This window comes from Nylanderia fulva, unplaced genomic scaffold (genome assembly GCF_048542155.1).
Source record: "Nylanderia fulva isolate GAGA-0341 unplaced genomic scaffold, ASM4854215v1 Scaffold26, whole genome shotgun sequence".
In the NCBI taxonomy this organism is placed as follows: Eukaryota; Metazoa; Arthropoda; class Insecta; order Hymenoptera; family Formicidae; genus Nylanderia; species Nylanderia fulva.
In genome coordinates this window covers 2,275,788-2,295,198 of record NW_028190325.1, presented here as the reverse complement: position 1 = coordinate 2,295,198, position 19,411 = coordinate 2,275,788, and the positions used below count along the sequence as shown (strand labels likewise).

The 19,411-nt window shown below is 32.3% G+C and overlaps 2 protein-coding genes across 9 annotated transcripts in view; one reads left to right on the top strand and one right to left on the bottom strand.

Moving 5' to 3' along the window:
* The window catches only part of LOC114936594 (agrin), a 464,192-nt gene that overhangs the window by 300,208 nt on the left and 144,573 nt on the right, over positions 1-19,411 (top strand). The window lies entirely within an intron of this gene.
* LOC146722888 (dynein light chain roadblock-type 2-like) lies at positions 11,243-12,957 on the bottom strand. 2 transcript variants are annotated; one of them, XM_085483632.1, is made up of 4 exons: positions 12,920-12,957; positions 12,530-12,685; positions 12,068-12,402; positions 11,243-11,994 (listed from the first exon to the last, which is right to left on the bottom strand). In XM_085483632.1, the coding sequence occupies exons 3-4, from the start codon at positions 12,123-12,125 to the stop codon at positions 11,783-11,785; spliced, it is 270 nt and encodes an 89-aa protein (XP_085339758.1). In that variant the 5' UTR covers positions 12,126-12,402; positions 12,530-12,685; positions 12,920-12,957; the 3' UTR covers positions 11,243-11,782. The 2 variants fall into 2 exon arrangements, with proteins under 2 accessions (XP_085339758.1, XP_085339759.1); XM_085483633.1 differs by lacking the exon at positions 12,920-12,957 and having other exon boundaries at positions 12,530-12,781.

Genomic DNA, 19,411 nt, shown 5'->3' with positions numbered 1-19,411 from the left:
TCTTTCAGTTGAGAACGTGACGTCCTCGTTAAAGTATAACCGCCAGCGCAGGCCGTGTCTACACACAGGGGGTTCTACAGGTCGCATCAACTCCACGTCGTGCGACAGGTCGATTTCGAAGCGAAATGAAATCCGCAGCACGCTTCGAGTCTTACAGTTCAACAGGCGGGCTCCGCCGGATTTAATTTGTAGGAGATGATTCGAATCGGTCTCGAAATAATCGAGGCAACTAGGTCGCGATTTAAAAATTTACGGTCGATCTCATTGAATTGTCCGCGTCGAAGCTTTTTGCAGGAGATATTGTGATTAAAATAAAAATCGTTGCAGTAATTCGAGAAAGAGAAATACATTTAGCATTCTGAATAAATAATATTACAATTTACAACCGTGAAAATTAAAGAAATAAAATTGAATTTTAAAATGCAAATGGATATATAAAAGTTCTGTTTTGTAATTAGCTGTAAAAAAAAATATGTAGCGCGCTTATATTTGATAGTTACATTAAATCAAATTTTAAGATGTTAAAAAGAGTGGAAAAATTGTGATTTAAATGTGAATCTCATTTAATATTCATTAATAAATTGATTGTGTATTTGTGCAAAGAGTTTGCGATTAAATGCAGGCAATTTCTGTGTATTGTATATGATACATCCTATATAAAAATAGTAACAATAATAGTCAGAACAGTAGTGAAACTCGAGAATTGAGCATCCCATGAGTATTGGAGAATCTAGTGCAAGGTGTAAGTGGCTGAAAAGTACCGTGACGGGAAAACAAGGCAGAAACGAAACGACGCGCGAGAGGAAGATGGAAAAACCGCAATGTAACATATATAGATACAGTGTAGACAGACAAACACATCTCGGTTCACCACAGCATTGCTGAACGTTGAAGTATATACGAGATCAAATAAGATGCAAATAAGATGCAATAAAAGAAAGAATATTTGTCGCGCATTGTTAGATGAGAATGTAAGAGACGATCGTCGTATGCACGCGTTGCAAGTGAAATATCTGATTGTCTCCATTCGTTCCCACCCCCAAAAAATATATAAAATATGACCAGGAAATATAATTGCGCAAAAAATACAATAAATAGAACAGATATGTCATCGTCGTGTACTTACTTTATGATCTTGTTCTTTTATTGTTTCGTCCACCTATATTGTGTCAAGGGAGAAGATCGTTTATCGCTGGCTCACAGATTCGAGTGGAAAAATCGACATTCGCGTCGCGAGAGTAAGAGACAATGGATAGAGGAGCGAAGAGGCACGGATCGAAAATTGCGAGAAAGCGGTCGCGCGAGCATATCCGGTGAGAGAAATGGGCGAAAAAAGCTCATTTCCGCGGGGGTTTATCGGCTGGAGACGTTTCTCTACGCTATATTGCGGAGGGAAGCATATGTTCCGGCCAGTCTGCCCCTTTCTTTGCGCGAACGTACACACGTACACGTTCTCCCCATTTCGCCGATGTCTCCGACATTGGTGTAACGACTGCGTTTTATAAAGTACGTGACTCCGCGACAGGGATGTGCATTCGCGTTCCCACCCTGTTCTATCATTCCCGGCCTCCCTTACTGCGTTTCTCTTTGTTCGTTTTTACGCGAGGTATTGTCTTTGCACCCCTCGATCTTGTTCGCAATGCTTTTCAATTTTTGCCCGCACTGTAAAAAAATTTTATGTAATATATTACACAAAAATATGTAAAATTACATAAATAATAAATGTAAAATTACACGATAAATAATAGAAATGATTACCTTTTCATTATTTATCATGTAATTTTACATTTATTATTTATGTAATTTTACATATTTTTTATGTAATTTTACAAAAGTTTTTTACAGTGCGACGACACTGAAGGTTCTCTCGACAAGATAATGCGCGCGTAGGATGTTTAAATATAACTAAATCTGCTAATACATTTATTAATATGCTGAATGAAATCCTAATTTGTAGCGATAATAGCGATAAGCGTTAAAATTTGATCGCAGTTCGAGGTACACATGCATTATTGGGAATATTTCTTCTGTTGAAACGCACTTGCAGCGAAAATTTAAAATTCGCTAATAGACACATAATTAAATACCAATTTTTTAAAATTGAAATATGGTAATGAATTTGTACTCATGCGAAACCTTCATTTGAGGATCGATTAGTTTTTTAACCTGCCAACTATATATATTATATGATATATTTCCATTACTTTTTATATTTCTTAATGACGAATATTAAATTGCATTTAAAAATATTAAAAATTAATTAATGTTATATCGAAATTATTTTTAAAAATTCTTTTTTTTATTATCTTGTTATAGTCCGAATGACTATAACTATATTATATTATATTATATTAACATAGTTTTAATAATAAATTAGTAAGTCAGCTATTATATAATCATTTGAGAAACGTTCTCACGCTCTCGCGAAGCGCTTATCGCGAAAAGACGCAAACGCGATGAAACATAAGCGTTACGCCGAAACCCGCGGACCGCAAGCGAAGAATCAACCTACTTCGCTTGCACCTAGATAAAAAGCGTGTGAATAAAAATTAGCCAATGAAAGAGCTTCTCTACATCTTCCCCCGAAAGATGTAGAAAAGGGCAGGAGACCACCGCGAACGGAAAGCGAGGCGACGAAGGCAGTCGCTAACGAAAATCCAAAAAGTCAAGTCGCTAATTAGAACCTAACTAGGAGTCGAAGACAAGCCGCAGAATATAACTATCGCCTGTAATCTGATTATCGAGAGCGAGCACACCTAACTAATCACCCAGGTGGGATTATACATAATTAATCCAACTCAAGAAATAAGCGAAATAAAAGATTTATTCAAATACACAAGCGAAGTTAATCAAAGTGGAGACGCCCGCCGATCCTAGGATCCTCATCCTTCAGTCGACTGAGACCCCAAAATTTTCCGTGCCTTCCCGGAGGCACAACAATCTTATATATATTTTTTATGTGTCTATTTATTATTGGCACAATTTCATTACCTCGAAATTGAAATATAAAGACTCACCAATACGATGCGTAACAGCAGAGTTAGTACATACATTGATATCTGTAACACATAAATATATTGAAATTTTATAATACGTTATATAATAATATAGTGTTTGAAATAATAATCCGACAAAATCGTCGATAAATAATTATATATAAATATAAGTATATGAATAATTATAAATATATGAAATATACTCTCATAATTATAAAAATCGTAAGGAAAATAATAAGAATACTTAATACTGTCGCGCATTATTTTAAGAAAAAAAAATGAAATTTGCAATTAGATTACACAATATTCGAGGTAATATTTTATACATATACATATGACTATATAGCAAATTTTGCTGGATTCTGCGAAACAAATTATACAAATTCCAAATAATTAATAATAATTAAATTGAGTAAATAATATAATAATTAAATGTATTCTGTTACACAACAATGTAAAGAAATGGATTTTATCACAATGAGTAAACGAGCAATTAAAATGTGGTACAAGTAAAAAATTATAATAAATAAATTATAAACTATTCACCTCGTAATTGCTCCGTTGTTGCCTCCCCAGGCCTCCTCCTTCTGTCTTGTATGTCCTCTTCTTTTTGATAGCACTCACATTCACTCGCGAAACACGGTTAAAATACGACACTCCTGACTTCTAATCGTACGCGACGCGCAACTTTTTATTTCGCACTATATAAAAAACGCGAAAAATTAATCATATGCAGTTACAAAAATTCGACACTCAAAAATGGCGTTATTAACTTCATACTTTACTCGATAATTTGTTGACACAATTTCATTACATCGAAATTGAAATATAAAGACTCATCGGTGCGCAACAGCGGAATTAATACACACGTTGACATCTGTAACATAAATATACAATGCCACGTTAATTCAACAATTAATTGTAAGCAAAATATCATGTATATTAATTTAATATCCTTTTCGTATATTGTAAATCGCAAGAAATGATACATTGAACAACACACATTTCACTTTAATGTTACGATTACCATGATTTACAAGGTAAATTCTATAGTATATGAACTTAACAACGCAATTTTCTATTGTTGAACTTTTGTGTAACTTTATGCAATTATAATATTTTTCTTATTGTTTTCCCGTTGCAACAAAAATTGTATGCGTCGCGTGTTTTAGGATTATCATATTTTGCTGATTAGTGCAAACATGATCATAATTAAGTTTTCATGAGTGATTATCATAAACTACCACGAAGACGCAGTAAAAGATAAACAGTAAAAAAAAAGGAAATCCAACGATGCATCAGGCTTCGGTGGAGCAATTCAGTGAGTAAAAAAATTGTGCAATTTATTCAATTTATTATTTATTACGCATAAAATTTGTTTGCGTTTATCTCCGCAATAACGATGCATCATTCAGTAATAACATACAAAGAATATTTCAATTTTATATTTGAATATATTTAAATTTTCAAATTTGTGTTCGTAATTTTTCAATTTAATTCTATTATTGAAAAATATATGTTTTGACAAAACCCATTATTTAAGCAAATTTAACATTAGAATGTTATAAAATATGTTATTTTTCGATTTGTTAGACTTCTACAATATTTTAAATGTATGTAGATCTGCAGTTTTACTCACCGTATTAACAAATTTAAAATTTTAAATGACATTTTAAACACATTTGAATTGAGATAATTATTTGCCATTATTTATACACTATTTATAGATAAATAATATATCTGAATAAAAAAAGATTTCACAAGTTTTAATTAATTTGCTGTGAATGATAAAACTGAAAGCACAATTAATCTTTGAGAAGCGTAGAATTGACTTGCGTCTCGACGACTGTATCATTTAATAATCCTGTAGGGTCGCAAATCGGATTCGGATAGAAGAGCTTATTCCGGTTGTAATAATAAGTATATAGGAAAGATCTCTCGCTATCCTTTACGTGCAATTTTGCCGTGACCCTAAAGAAAAAAAATGAAGTAAGAGAAAATTATAAAACGGATAAATGGAAGTAGATGGGGACGTATATTTTGAAAGAGTAGTGATCAATTCACAGAGTAAAAAGAAAATAAAAAATAGAAAAGTAGGGAAAGAGATGTAGAATTTTCATAAAATAAGAACAGAAATAAAGAAGAAATAGAAAATTAGAAGGTTTTTCTCGTTATATTACAGTGTTTTGTATATAAAATACACAAAGATTTCGAGGTAAATATGCAAATTATGCAAGGTAAATAATGATAATGATGATGAATACGTTTTTTATCCTCTCCTTGATTCTCAGTAAATAAAAACCACAAAACAATAATATTGTAAATGTAATTTTAAAGACTATTTCGGATTGATTTTATAGAAATTTGTATAAAGAAGTAGCTGTGACGTACACATAAATAATACAAACGAAAAAAGATTTTTGTTTATTTCCGCATTAAAAAATACAGACGCAGTTACATCGCGAGGTCACGTCGATTAAACTTTTTACAGAACCGGGACAGTCGTCTGTTCTCCACGACTCGTTCTCATGTAATTTCCAAGACAATTGTTCAATAAAACAGCACGGGTGTCTCGTTGGCAAAGAGCTTCCGACCGACCGAATGTGTGTCTCGTGAGCTTTTAACATTATTGGAGAGCCGCGTGAATTTTCCCGTTAGATATCCTCGAAAGCTGCTGGCCCTTTGGAATAACGAATGTGCGCACCGCGCCATCAGAGGAATATTTCATTAACATCGAGGGCGAAGGGACGTGCCCATCCCTCGACGTCGTTTTCATGTATACATAGCCGTCGCGTTTTATTCGACCGCAGAGAACTGGATGCGGGTCGAAGCCAACCGAGGTGCGAGCTTTTTGTTCGCGGTCGCGACCTGACGGAATAGATAATGGATACTTAAACGTCTTGTTACGCATCCGGCCGAGCCTCCTTCTTGGCTGATTTCGAGCTCGCCAACCGTCCCCGGATGCCAAAGGGTGCTTGCAATAGCATGCAGCCACTGCAACACCCTTTCTTGCGATCCTATTGAGACGAGAGTCGAACATCGACGTCGGCGACGAAAGTAATTGGAGAGGAGAGGGTTAAAAAATGTATTATACATGTTGTGTATTATTGTGTATTACCTTGCATTAAAATCATTTCAGGCATCACACTTCATATGGTAATTTTATATTTTATCTTGTCTGATCAACAAGATCGTAATGAGAAAAATATATAAAAATATACGTGGAAAATTGAGTTTGTTCTCTAGCTTTTTAATTGGCACTGAAGTGCGGTTATATATATATATATATATATATATATATATATATATATTGTCTCGATTTTAATGAGAGATTTCAGTGCTCGTTAAATTACCTTTTTGTAGCTTCTTGCCTATTATAGAGTATGTGAGATATAAAGAATGAAACAAACTTTATGGTTTTTTATAGAACTTGCTATTATTATCAATGATTTTTGCTTTTGAAACTAGGAGACGGAATATTGACCTAGATCAAGTAATTCTTGAGAGAAAAATATTTTTGTGATATATCTCGAATTTTATTGTTCATAAATTTTTAAGATTTGCCATTATATTTATTTTATACTCTAGAGAGATAACTTATTTATTTATACTCTAGATATACTATTTATTTGTTTTATTTCCTCCTAGATTGTGACATTAATAAAAAAAAAATTAAAAGATCAAACTGTGCTTTTACAAACAAAATAAGAAATATATTGATTTTTGAAGAGCGTATATCGCTACAACCTTCTCGTAAAGCACTTTTACATAATACATTAGTATAAGACGTGTGCTCTGGTCATAAGATGAATGGATAGAAATAGTTCTCTTGTATTAAATATTAAACGTTGACCCATGCATCAGCCAACATGAACAATCTTTAAATAATGTCTGATTATATCGTTACTATCTTGAGCGCGATGTTACAATCTCAAAATGTCACTTTGCATGACGTTCAATATACGTTCGAAATATCTACTGGATAAGGTCTCGTGGGAAGGGAGAATCGGACGCAATTAGAAATGTGACGGTCACGCGATGGCGAGCGAATAAATATATCATCGTCGGAATGGGGCGCATATGCCGTGCTAAAATAGAAATCTCCATCTCGCGGAGCGAGCACGCGCGCACGCGTCGGCAGTTATCCTATCCATTCTCGTGGAATACCGCTGCCAGGATATACGAATTACAAGTTAGACTTCGTTAAAATTTTACGGTATGTCAGTGGCAGACTCGCGACCCTCGCCTATAATGCAACCGGAACCGAGAGCCGGGGAAGAAAACGCGCGCGTACACACAAGTCTTCCTTGAAAAATAGATGGGATTCAAAACAGGTCACGGACCATCGTCGCTCTTCGCGAAAGTCCTCTTTCCCCTCGGGGGCACGTACGCGTGCTCTCGATCCACGCCCAAGTCTCTGCAACTTCGATCGAACTGTCCCTCTAATGGAATTTTCAAATCGGAAAAGTGTATTCCTCGCTCATATTTCAAAACCTCTTGTCAATGTTTTTCTAATTTATATTTATATTAGCAATTTTTTATGTATTTAGCGTCTTGAAATGGAAATAATTCAGAACATTTTCTAGATCTTGGAATTTTTTTAGATATTATTTCATTTTAAACGCAAAGTTTGTACAGAATAGAATTTTTATATACTACTTTGTTATTCATACGTATTATGCATAAAAAATGTATTATTATTGAACTGAGAGAAAGAGAAAGATTAAATGTGATATAATATTATATAAAATGCAGCGATAATTATTAAATTAATAAAGTAAAAAAGCCATGGTATTTAAATAAAAACAGCTATTATTCTAACTAGTCTTGCAGTAAATTCATAAATATTAATGAAGGAAGCAAATGTTAATATTGTTACATAACATTGTAACATCAGACTTCTAATAAATGTAAATTTATTAAAAAACATAAAGGAAAAGAACATTCTAATGTTAATTTATAAGTGTACATTTTAAAAAAATTAAGGAAAAAACAAGAAAGTATATATGAGTAAAATAAAAACAGAAAAAGAGGAATGCGAGAGAGGGAATACAATAGAGAGGCAGAAATCGTACAGCGTACGTGCAATGGGCTTCCTGATGGTATCCTAGGACACAATAGGGTTCGTGCATAATAAAGCATCTGGGTTTCGGTTCGAGCACGGTTTTAGGGCAAACGAAGGCGAATGAGACGCTTAATTACCTCGGCAAATTAAGTGGAAACAGCCTGATTAGTGGTACCTGTCTGACTGCTGATGGTATTTCTGGATTCGCGCAAGTGGCAGCGTTTCCCATCCTTCTGTGTGTACGGCCCTTTATAAATCCGATGGCAAGGGTGGAGAAGTGGATCGAGAGAGTAAGAGAGAAATAGAGGGTGGAGTGCAACTATGGCCGTGCAATTTCGTGGCTGATGCACTTCTCTCACGTACATATATCGCGATATGAATTCCGGCCCGATGCCTCGACTCGATTTCGACGAATCTTCTATACGAACGCGCGTATGCGCACTCGTGTGTTTTGTTTGATCGCTTGATGGTTTCGCGATGATTATCTCGCGTCTATTAATAGTCGTTGCGATTAAGTAAACATCGCGGATATATTTAATCCGCGTTATATCAACATACATCTATGTATACATATAACATCTCAAACAAACAAAAATTATTGTGCATATACCTATTTGCACATATTTTCGACCTTATACATTAAAATTTTGTACATGCTCTTATATCATAGATAAATACTTTAATGATAGTTTGAATTGATAATAATAGCAGCTATCAGAAAATCTTAACAGATCGGTGTCATTCAAGATTAATCCGTCATTAATATCCCATGCTCCGTTAATTTTATCGTGTCGATTATGAGCGAGTTAGAATGTCTAATTGAATATTCCAGAGTGGATATAATTACAGTATCCCGTCGACTGTCAGCCGCTACGTAATCCACGGATGGGCACCCTAGACAGGCTAATTAATTAGGCGTTCCGCGTTTGGATTATAAAAAAAGGTAAAAAAAGGCGACCAGTTAAGGGCACGCCATTAACAAAAATTATCCATTGCAAACCCATGTACAATAGAATTGTATGAAAAATTATCGATTATAAACCCATGTACAATCGTAACAAAAGTAATGAAATAAAACAAAAATTGCGCCAAGTGAAAGTAGAAACTTGTACCAGTGGAAAATTAAAGTTGCAGACATATATAGAGTCGTATAATGAATCAATAAAAATTTAAATTTGCAAATGTAGAATTGTACCATAAAAAAACTTATCTTTTAAAAAAAAAGATAAACAAGATGCCAAGTCCATGCGCCATGTGAAAAAGTGTTAAACAAAAAAGTATTTTTAAGTAAAAAAATCTATCAATTGACAAAAATTTATGTTCTAAAATTAATATCTCTACAAAAAGTAATGTCCAATTATTGCGCGAATAAATAAACATTTTTATAAAAAATTAAAATTTAAAAACTTATGCAAATTTAAAATTAATATAAAATAAAAAGAAATAAAAAAATTTTAGTTAAAAAACTGGGCGCGCTGCTAAATAATATTCTAATGATATTAAAATTAAATTGTTACTTTTAAACTCATTGCAGCGCGCCCAGTTTTTTTAACTAAAATTTTTTTATTTCTTTTTATTTTATATTAATTTTAAATTTGCATAAGTTTTTAAATTTTAATTTTTTATAAAAATGTTTATTTATTCGCGCAATAATTGGACATTACTTTTTGTAGAGATATTAATTTTAGAACATAAATTTTTGTCAATTGATAGATTTTTTTACTTAAAAATACTTTTTTGTTTAACACTTTTTCACATGGCGCATGGACTTGGCATCTTGTTTATCTTTTTTTTTATAAGATAAGTTTTTTTATGGTACAATTCTACATTTGCAAATTTAAATTTTTATTGATTCATTTTACGACTCTATATATGTCTGCAACTTTAATTTTCCACTGGTACAAGTTTCTACTTTCACTTGGCGCAATTTTTTTTTTATTTCATTACTTTTGTTACGATTGTACATGGGTTTATAATCGATAATTTTTCATACAATTCTATTGTACATGGGTTTGCAATGGATAATTTTTGTTAATGGCGTGCCCTTAACTGGTCGCCTTTTTTTACCTTTTTTTAAAGGTGAGTTTTTAGAGATTATATCATTCATTTTTGTATATGATAAGCATCTTTAAATAAATAAGCAAATTCAATTTTTCTGGCATTTTCTTATTTTAGGTACATATATATCCAATAATTAATATACAAAATTAAATATTATTCATCACACAATTTGTATCAAAATAATATATTTTTAAAAATTTATTTTAAATTTATTTAATCATTTTTATCATTGTGATTGTAGTGGCAAGGATTTTATTGCTCAGTGTCATTGCAAGCATCTGGCCTGTATATACCATAATATATTGTGTAATACATTGGCTAAGTATGACAATATGGATTTTGATAGATTCCCATGGAATATTGGAATTTTGTCGGACTTGCAGTCATCCACCACATATGCAGCCTACAATTAAAGAACGCATTTATTCCATATTATTTGCTTCCGTTATTGGCATAGTGCACATTTTTATATATCTCAATGCTGTAGATAGCAAAACATTTTGAAAACATCTATCTTTCTATGTTATCTGCTTTTTTGAAAATATTGCAGCAAATTTATTATGGCAATATGCTTGTCCTCCTGCAGTTAAAGAGGCTTAGTACTTTAATATAATCTTTATTCTTTGTATAATTTCCTTTATCTTGGGAATTACAGCAATGCTTTTGTACTATATTGTCTTGCATCCCTCAAAAAGACAACATACTTCAAACGCACCAGTTCAAGCAATGTAACTTTGATATTTATTTACTTTAAAAAATGATTGAAGAGATAAACTATACAATATGCAATTAACCTTATCTTATGACTTTTATAAATCTTATGATAAAATCTAACTCTCTCTTAATCTTTATTATGAAAAGAATCTCGGTATTATATGAAATAATTTCATTGTAATTAATAGTTTAACTTTCAAAAATTTTGCAAAATAAAATAACTCATACATTGTATTTCTACCATATATATAAAAAAAAGATAGGTAAATATAAATAAATAAATATATATTTATGATATACAATAAATAAATATATATTTATATATATATATATATATATATATATATATAAAATGTTGGATTTTATTATATATATATAATTTTAAAAAATCTTTTTTATATGCTATTGAATTTTAATACATACAATTTTGATTATATGTATTTTAATTGATTATATTTATAAGTATTTTTATATTATCTTAAAAAGACTGCATAGAATTATTTGTGCGACACTCTTATATGTATGTATAATTAATAGGGACCAACTACACATTTTTTTTCCACTGAATAAAAACAATCTCAATATTAAAATTAAATTATAAAAAAGATACTGTGATATTTTATTGATGAGAAATGTACATTTATAATTGTATTAAATACAAAAATAAACATGCCATGAATTACTATATATACATATTTTCATAATTATCAAACTTAAAAATATAATATTGTTACCAAAGAAGAAAGCACTATTTAAAAACTCTAAAAGTTCATAATTTGTTAAATTAGTAATTAAATACTGCATTTTGTATAATTTTTAAGCTTTATTCTTTTATTTTTCTTTATTTAATTGAATAGATATTAACATCCAATGTAGCATACAGATTAAATTAACAACCAAAAAAATAAATCTTAACTTTGAAATATATTTTTGTTTCTTTTAAATATCAATCAACTGGATTTTGTACTACTATTAATATGAATTCTTTATCTGGTGCCATCATAATTTTATGTTTTTTGCTACGTATGCGCAAGAAAGTTAAATCATTTGTTGGATTCAAGTCACGTACGACAGAACGAGCTTTATCTGACAATTGACGTATCAAACCTGCGTATTGAACTGTTGTCGTATTATCTAATGTTGACTTTATAGGAATACCTAAAACAAATATAATTTTATAAATTTTTGTTTACAACTACAAGTAAATCATGTCAATGATCTCATGTAATACCTTCTGCATTCACCACTATTGTTCCAACTACCCTTTTATGACACTGAATTTGTTTCATAGTTTCTTCAACCTCTTATAAATTATTTCATCGAAATTTATTAATAAAATTTTTATTTTAAATATTCCAATAACGGAAGCAAATCATATGGAATAAATGCGTTCTTTAATTGTAGGCTGCATATGTGGTGGATGACTGTAAGTCCGACAAAATTCCAATATTCCATGGGAATCTATCAAAATCTATATTGTCATACTTAGCCAATGTATTACACAATATATTATGGTATATATAGGCCAGATGCTTGCAATGACACTGAGCAATAAGATCCTTGCCACTACAATCACAATGATAAAAATGATTAAATAAATTTAAAATAAATTTAAAAAAATATATTATTTTGATACAAAGTGTGTGATGAATAATATTTAATTTTGTATATTAATTATTGGATATATATGTACCTGCAATAAGAAAATGCCAGAAAAATTGTAAAATAGTTCCTATAGCACTGATATTAGATTTATCTTGTTAAGCTAATCGAATGCTGCGATGATAACTAGCCATTGCCCAACCCATGCTCACAAGTGAGCTGATAATGCTACCTGCTTGATGTACAACTGAAAAAAATATAGAAGCTAATTAAGAAAATTATTAAAAATATATGCATACTCATACATAGGCATTTATATAATTGAAATATTATTGAAATAATAGCAAAATATCTGATTTTGTATCACAGACTGTAAACTTGCACATAAATTATTATGACAATAAATTTGCAAATAATAACATTAAAATTGAATGTAAAAATTGAAATTGAAAATTGAAATTGAAAATTGAAAATATCTAACCCCGCACGCTGTCAATATAGCGGAGGGCAACTATCGCCGTCTGTTGTAAAACGTGCGAGATGGACATTTCCAATACATGCATCTATTCATGTGTTGTGTACGTGTGATATATGTGTGCGCATGTGTTGTATACGTGTGAATACGTGTAGCACGATACTACTATGTTTGCGTGGTCGATGATGATAATGATGACGGGGACGTTTCTTAAAAGAAATTTTTCATATTTCGACTTTGCAATTATATATCTCTGCTTACAAATCACGTAGAGCAGAAATAAAGACACTTTTATTATATAATTCAAACTCAATCTATCGATTAAGTCTAGTATAAACTCGATTGCTTCAGCCGTTATTGAGAATTCGAAATATTATAAAGACTCAAATGTCCGACTCGCGTTAAGATACACGGTGTCTCGGCTACGCCCTTAACTGGTCGCGAGACACTACCGTGTCTCTTGATAATTCTCAGCGGGCGACTGGTCTGACCACGCGTTGACATTGACTACTTTTCTTGCCGCGTACCGGCTGAACATGCATGATTCGTCGTTGAACTGAAGATGTAGCGACATACTATCGATGTTCAATAGACAAGCTCTCGAAACGATCTTTCTTCAACTAAATTTTCTCTAAATTTGATTTTTAATAAATAAAAAGATCTAAATTTAGATAAAATTTGTGGAAATAAAGTGTTAAAAATAAAAAAAAAAATCATAAAATTTTGTACAAAACATTAAAAACTGTTATAATCATTTTAATAGCAGAAAAATATAAATGGTATTGACAAAATATTGATGCATGAAAAAATGGTATTTATATTTGATTCGAAGAAATCAAGCTTTCATTCACAAACAGAGCGGTTGAATTAAGTGTGTGTGCATGTTGCGCAACTTTACTTCCATTTCCTTAAAATAGATCAAAGCAAGAGGGACTTGAAATATCGAAATAAATTGCTCCTTTTCTTCTTGAGAAGTGTACACTACGCCGCGGAAACATTTTTCTCGTCGGAAATAAAGCGAGCCGAAAGTTCACGGTGTTGTGACGTTTCTTGTCTCTTCCCAGGCTTCGTGGCCGTGATTGGAAAGCTTTCTTCGTTCTCGTTTCCTATTTTTTGTTTACTCTTATTATACGTTCGCGTACACTTTCAAATATACTATATCAAATACTAGACTATCAAGAAAGGACATAATCTTTTCTTCTCAGAGATAATCCACTCCTTTTTCCAATATTTGAAATTTTTTAAATATTTAACAAAGCAGTATACTCCGATTTATGCTTTCGGCTATCGTATTCTCATGAATTATGTATATATTCACACACATATTTACACGAGTTTTAATTTATAATTTTTTTATTCATTAATGCTACGATATAATAACGTATAAAGTACTGTAAAATTTTTATAATTTTTCTCTTCTTAATAAACGTAAATAAGTTTTTTCTTTTACGAACTTTACGAAAATATCATATATAAAAGATATAGAAGTAATTATCGCGAATACGGAACTCGTGACACGCAGCTCGAAACAGCAAAATGACTATGAGCGATTTGAGGACGAAGAAAGTCGACCGACGATTAACTGCAAAGCCGCGTACGTGGAATTAGCATTGTAATTACAGGGAGTGAGGTTGCGGTTAAATCGCTCGCACCCTCCTACATTACCCACCACGTCGTGCCGCCATCGTAAAACGCAGACTGACGTACGTACGCGACGACCGATCGACCTGAATTGACCTACCCTATCCTAACCTAGGGAGGCTTGACCTAACCATCGCTGCGTCGAGGGAGAAAAGCTCGATGACCGAATGGACCATCAATGCTTGAGGGCTCCCATCTCCCACGTGTCGATTCTCGCGTGCTCGTGATTTTTGCATCTTTCGACAAGGTGAAATTCGAAGCCCCGTTTTTAGTTCCCTTATTTTCTTTGGAAATACGTTAACATTTTGTTAAGCTTGTCCATGAGATCGAAGTGTTTAACCCGCTCAATCTGATACTATATTTAGATTGTCGAACATGATTTTGACAAGATTTGGACATAAAACACTGTTATACTAATCTACACTTATCAATTTTATTATTTTAATCCTGATTATAATCAAAAAATTTTAATATTTTGTAATAAAACACTATTATATAATATTTCTTTTATACATACATACATACATATATATATAAAGTGAGGGTTGTATTATAATTTTTATATGTCGTATTATAAATTTTATTATTTTGTAATAAAACACTATTATATAATATTTTATACATATATATATATATATATATATATATATATATATATATATAAAGTGAATGTCATATTATAATTTTTATATGTTCTTATGTAACAACATTATACAAATTATGATACATATCGTATATTATAATTTATATAATGTCGTTACGACGAATGTCATTAAGATTTGATAATATAATAATTATATAATGACACGTGCTATATTAGGCGAATGAAAGCAGACCTTTAATTGATGCATTGTTCGATCTACATGTGTTGCTTGCAACATCGTCGTATAACGCGATCTCGTTGACGACAACAGTAACACTTAACCGCGCGTAAGGTTTCCCTTAATAATACAACCCGATCTCAGAATTGATCGAATTGGTAATTAGTCGTGTTGCCAAGTTCCCCTAACGATCGTTCTATAACAAGTAATACCGGATTGAACCGAGGCGAGGCATCGTTACATCGCGATGTGTCATATGTAACGACAGCCGGATCGAACCAGACAACCTGGTGCACCTAGATTAACGTTGCAGCATCAACTGCTACCGACTAAGCTAAGAGGCTTACATACAATATACTTACAGGAAAAAGACATCAATCAAATGGCAGATTATTACTTGATATTACTAGATAATTCAATCCTTTTCCGCATACTTGCATAATTCTGTATGTTGTTTTATTTTTACATTCAACAAAAAATTTGTAGAATTAGGAAAAATTTTATTTTATAACTAATTGTGCGTGGATAACAAATTCATGTTTTTCTGCACAATTCAGTTAACAATTTGTACATATGCTTTAATAAACATTGGAAAAAATCTGTAAAAATGCTGACGTTCAGATTTCTGATATAGCGCTGCTGTGCTATCGTTAAATCTTTCGTACGTTTGAAATCCTCGTTTATTCCCGTCAGCCATGTCGACCATAAAACAGAAGATTTGTACTGCTACTCATAATATTCGCATTAAGCTCCGCTCGGTCGTGCGCCGATATAACTTTATGATAGCGTGGACGAGGGTAATACTGTAGTATACATAAAATTATATCCTTACAAAGCAGCCAATTTATACATTTACTTTTTCATATGTTTTTAATGAACTAAATAAGTATATGGCATTTTCTAAATCATTGTTTTTTTAACGCTATCATTTTCTTGTTATTATTATTGGCAGAAGAAACAATTGTCAGTTCATAAATCTCTGAGTTATGAGTCACAAGTCAAATCACGAACGTTTTACATAGATTGTTTCTTTCTTTTTATTTTTACATCGAATTTATTGCTATTTTTTAAACAAAAATGACTAAACTTAAATTTTTGATATTATACGATTAAATATGAAATCAATATTCAAATTTAAAATTTTCTTTACATAGCGCAAATTATCTCATCAAGGATTATTTGATCAATAAAATCGAATTCTTTTAAGTGGAAAAAAGAATAGCGAGGGTCGAGAAGAGAAGTCAAAATTAGGATCTGTGTTAGCGAAGGGTTGCTGCGATCCAAGGGACGAGAAATCGGTAGGGATAATTAGTTGGTAAGCTTCTTCGGTCGACTCGCCGCGAAGGAAATAAAAGGGCGCAAACCCAACCCCCTGTGCAATTTGCGATCGTTTATTTACACAGTGCTACTCCGGACCCTTCGTGACTATATATTCAGCCAACTTGGGCGTTCCACTGCTGTTAATTGGGTTACACTTTCCTCTCATAGCTCGCCCTTTCTCTATCACAACCGAATTACTAATACCTATCCACTGTCAAATTATTGTATATCCGTTTAGATTGACAGTAGCTATATCTTCTTCAGTTTGAATTACAAAAAAGATAATTGGTTTAGATACATTCAACTTCGAAATTATTTAAAAAAAATTACAGCAACAAAAATTGTATACAAATCTAAAACTATATTTATAACAAAAATGATTCATTATGATATTTTTTTTTAACAGCTGTTTTTTTTATTTCCATAAGAATTGTACAAATACCGATTATTTAACTTACAATACGAGCAAGTTGTTTGTTAAAATTTTATATACAATTATATTTTTATAAAATATTTTTAATTTATATATTTTTTGTTTTAAAGATTATTCTTTATAGTAGGTAGAATTTATATCATTTTCAGCATTTTAAATTTTCTCATCCTCTAAGCTACACAATTTGCAACACACATAATAATACACGACAAAATAAATTATACACTCTCATATATGTATAGTATATATCTCTCTCTTTAAAGCGGATTTAATGATCCGTGACTTTATTAATCTGTGCATCTCTCTCTTTCTCTCTAATAAATTAAAATATAGTACATGTTATAAAAATGTAGATTATCATCTGTTTCTATTTTAAGCAGAGAAAAGTGAAAGGAGAAATTAATCTCGCATAAAATGAGTTAAATTAAGCAAGATAAATGAGTAGGGCAAGTATATAATTGACTTATCATAACTTGGCATTATTTCATAATAATGACAATTGTTGTTGCGTTATCGACATTTGGAATGAACGGCAGAGTGGACTAATTAGTGGCGTGTACATAAATTATTCTAGCAATTATCAATTAATCGTTTGCATATAATGATGACAATTAATTAATTATTAACGGTAGCAGATGACTCATTTTGTGGTAATTAAACGCTACGATACCTTGCACACTTATTTATTTGCATACTTGTTTATCCTATTATTCTGCTTTCCATCGATTAAGCAGTTTTAGCTGATAAATTTTCGATAAAAAATGAAAAAGAAAATAGAGCCATGATTTTATACCGTTTATGGGTTTCAATAATATCACCTTTCATCAATATCATAAGCATCTTTTCTTCATTTTATTCTTGTGACTTTTAAAAATACGAGAGAGCATTTTGAAAACATTAAAAAAGTAAATTTTGTGTAATTACGTAAATTATGTATTATCACAATAAAATATAAGATGGAAGCGTAGCGTTTATGAAAAAAATGATTAAATTTCAGCAACTCTAGGAAGTCGAGTTTATCTTTCTGATTCGCTCAAAATAATCACTGAATCGAGAATAGAAAAAAAAATCTTTTGAGATGCAAGTGGCGCACACCTCTGAATCAATCTTATAATTTTCAAAATAATAAAATGAAACTGATATTTAACCTTAATTTGTCAAATACGCGTTACAAATAAAATAAGCGGTGTTTCGTTTATTTAAGAAGCTTAAACAAAATACTCAGGTTACGTCAGAAACGGGAGAAAGTAGCCTCCAATTAAAGGAGTAATTAAACGAAGCACGTTGTGCTTTGGTAGTAAAGTACCAGGTCTCTCTCTCTCTATCTCTCCAGGGTAGCTTCCAATTTCGCAACACGGACGCCATCCAGTTCACCTGACGCGTCTCGATACACCCGTGTTACGATGTCAAAATGTAATTTACAGTAGTCCTTTACAGGCTCTGCGCGGAAAAGCCCGATCTTCCTCGCGCGTTTATGCGTTTACTTGGCCGCGCGTTCGACAACGTGCACCCGTAGCAACGTGGCGGTGAGAAGTCGGACACGAAATCGATAGACTCGCGCATTTATATCCCCCTCGATAACGCGCGCGAGCGTGACTGACCGCCGGGGCTTTTCACAAAACCCGACACCGTGGGCTTGTTGACGGATTACACGCAAAAAGTATTAATAACGCGTTCGCCACCTCGCCACTCGCTCCCGTCCCGAACACGTTTTGCATACGAAAGTCTCGTCGAGGAAAGAAAGTCACCTTTCTTCCTCGGGAAAACGCCGCACCGTCGACGATCGTCCGCGCCACTTTTCGCTCCCGCCTTCTCATCGCTTTTCCGTCGGGTCTGAAATCTGAGATTCGGAATCCGGACGGGTGGCGGCGAGTCATCGCCTAAAATGAAACCGTTCCGAGGAGGAAAAATTCGCCGTATTCGATATATTTCCCTTGTCCCGCTTTACATGCGGCACACCTTTCAATATTTTGCGACGGCGGATATTTTATTGCGCATCGATGTGTGTGTGTGTGTGTGGCACCGGGTATTTGTGGATATATTAAATGCGTCGCCTGGTATAGAACGTCTCGAAAGTCTCTTGCGTGTTCCTATACAGGCGAATATCCGAAAAGGATGAAATGACAGTTTACTGTTCGATCTCAAGATATCGATTCTGTCCTTCTGAATTATTAGAAAATAAAAATTGAAAAATGTCGACGATAATAATCGATAATTAAATTATTGAAAGACGCATTTGTAACAACAGCCAATATATATTGCAAAGTATAAACTCATGTCACG

Coding starts and splice junctions, on each gene's coding strand:
- LOC146722888 (XM_085483632.1), bottom strand. CDS start 12,125: ATGAAACAAATTCAGTGTCATAAAAGGGTAGTTGGAACAATAGTGGTG. Junction 11,995..12,067: donor AATAGTGGTGAATGCAGAAG/GTATTACATGAG, acceptor TATTTGTTTTAG/GTATTCCTATAAAGTCAACA.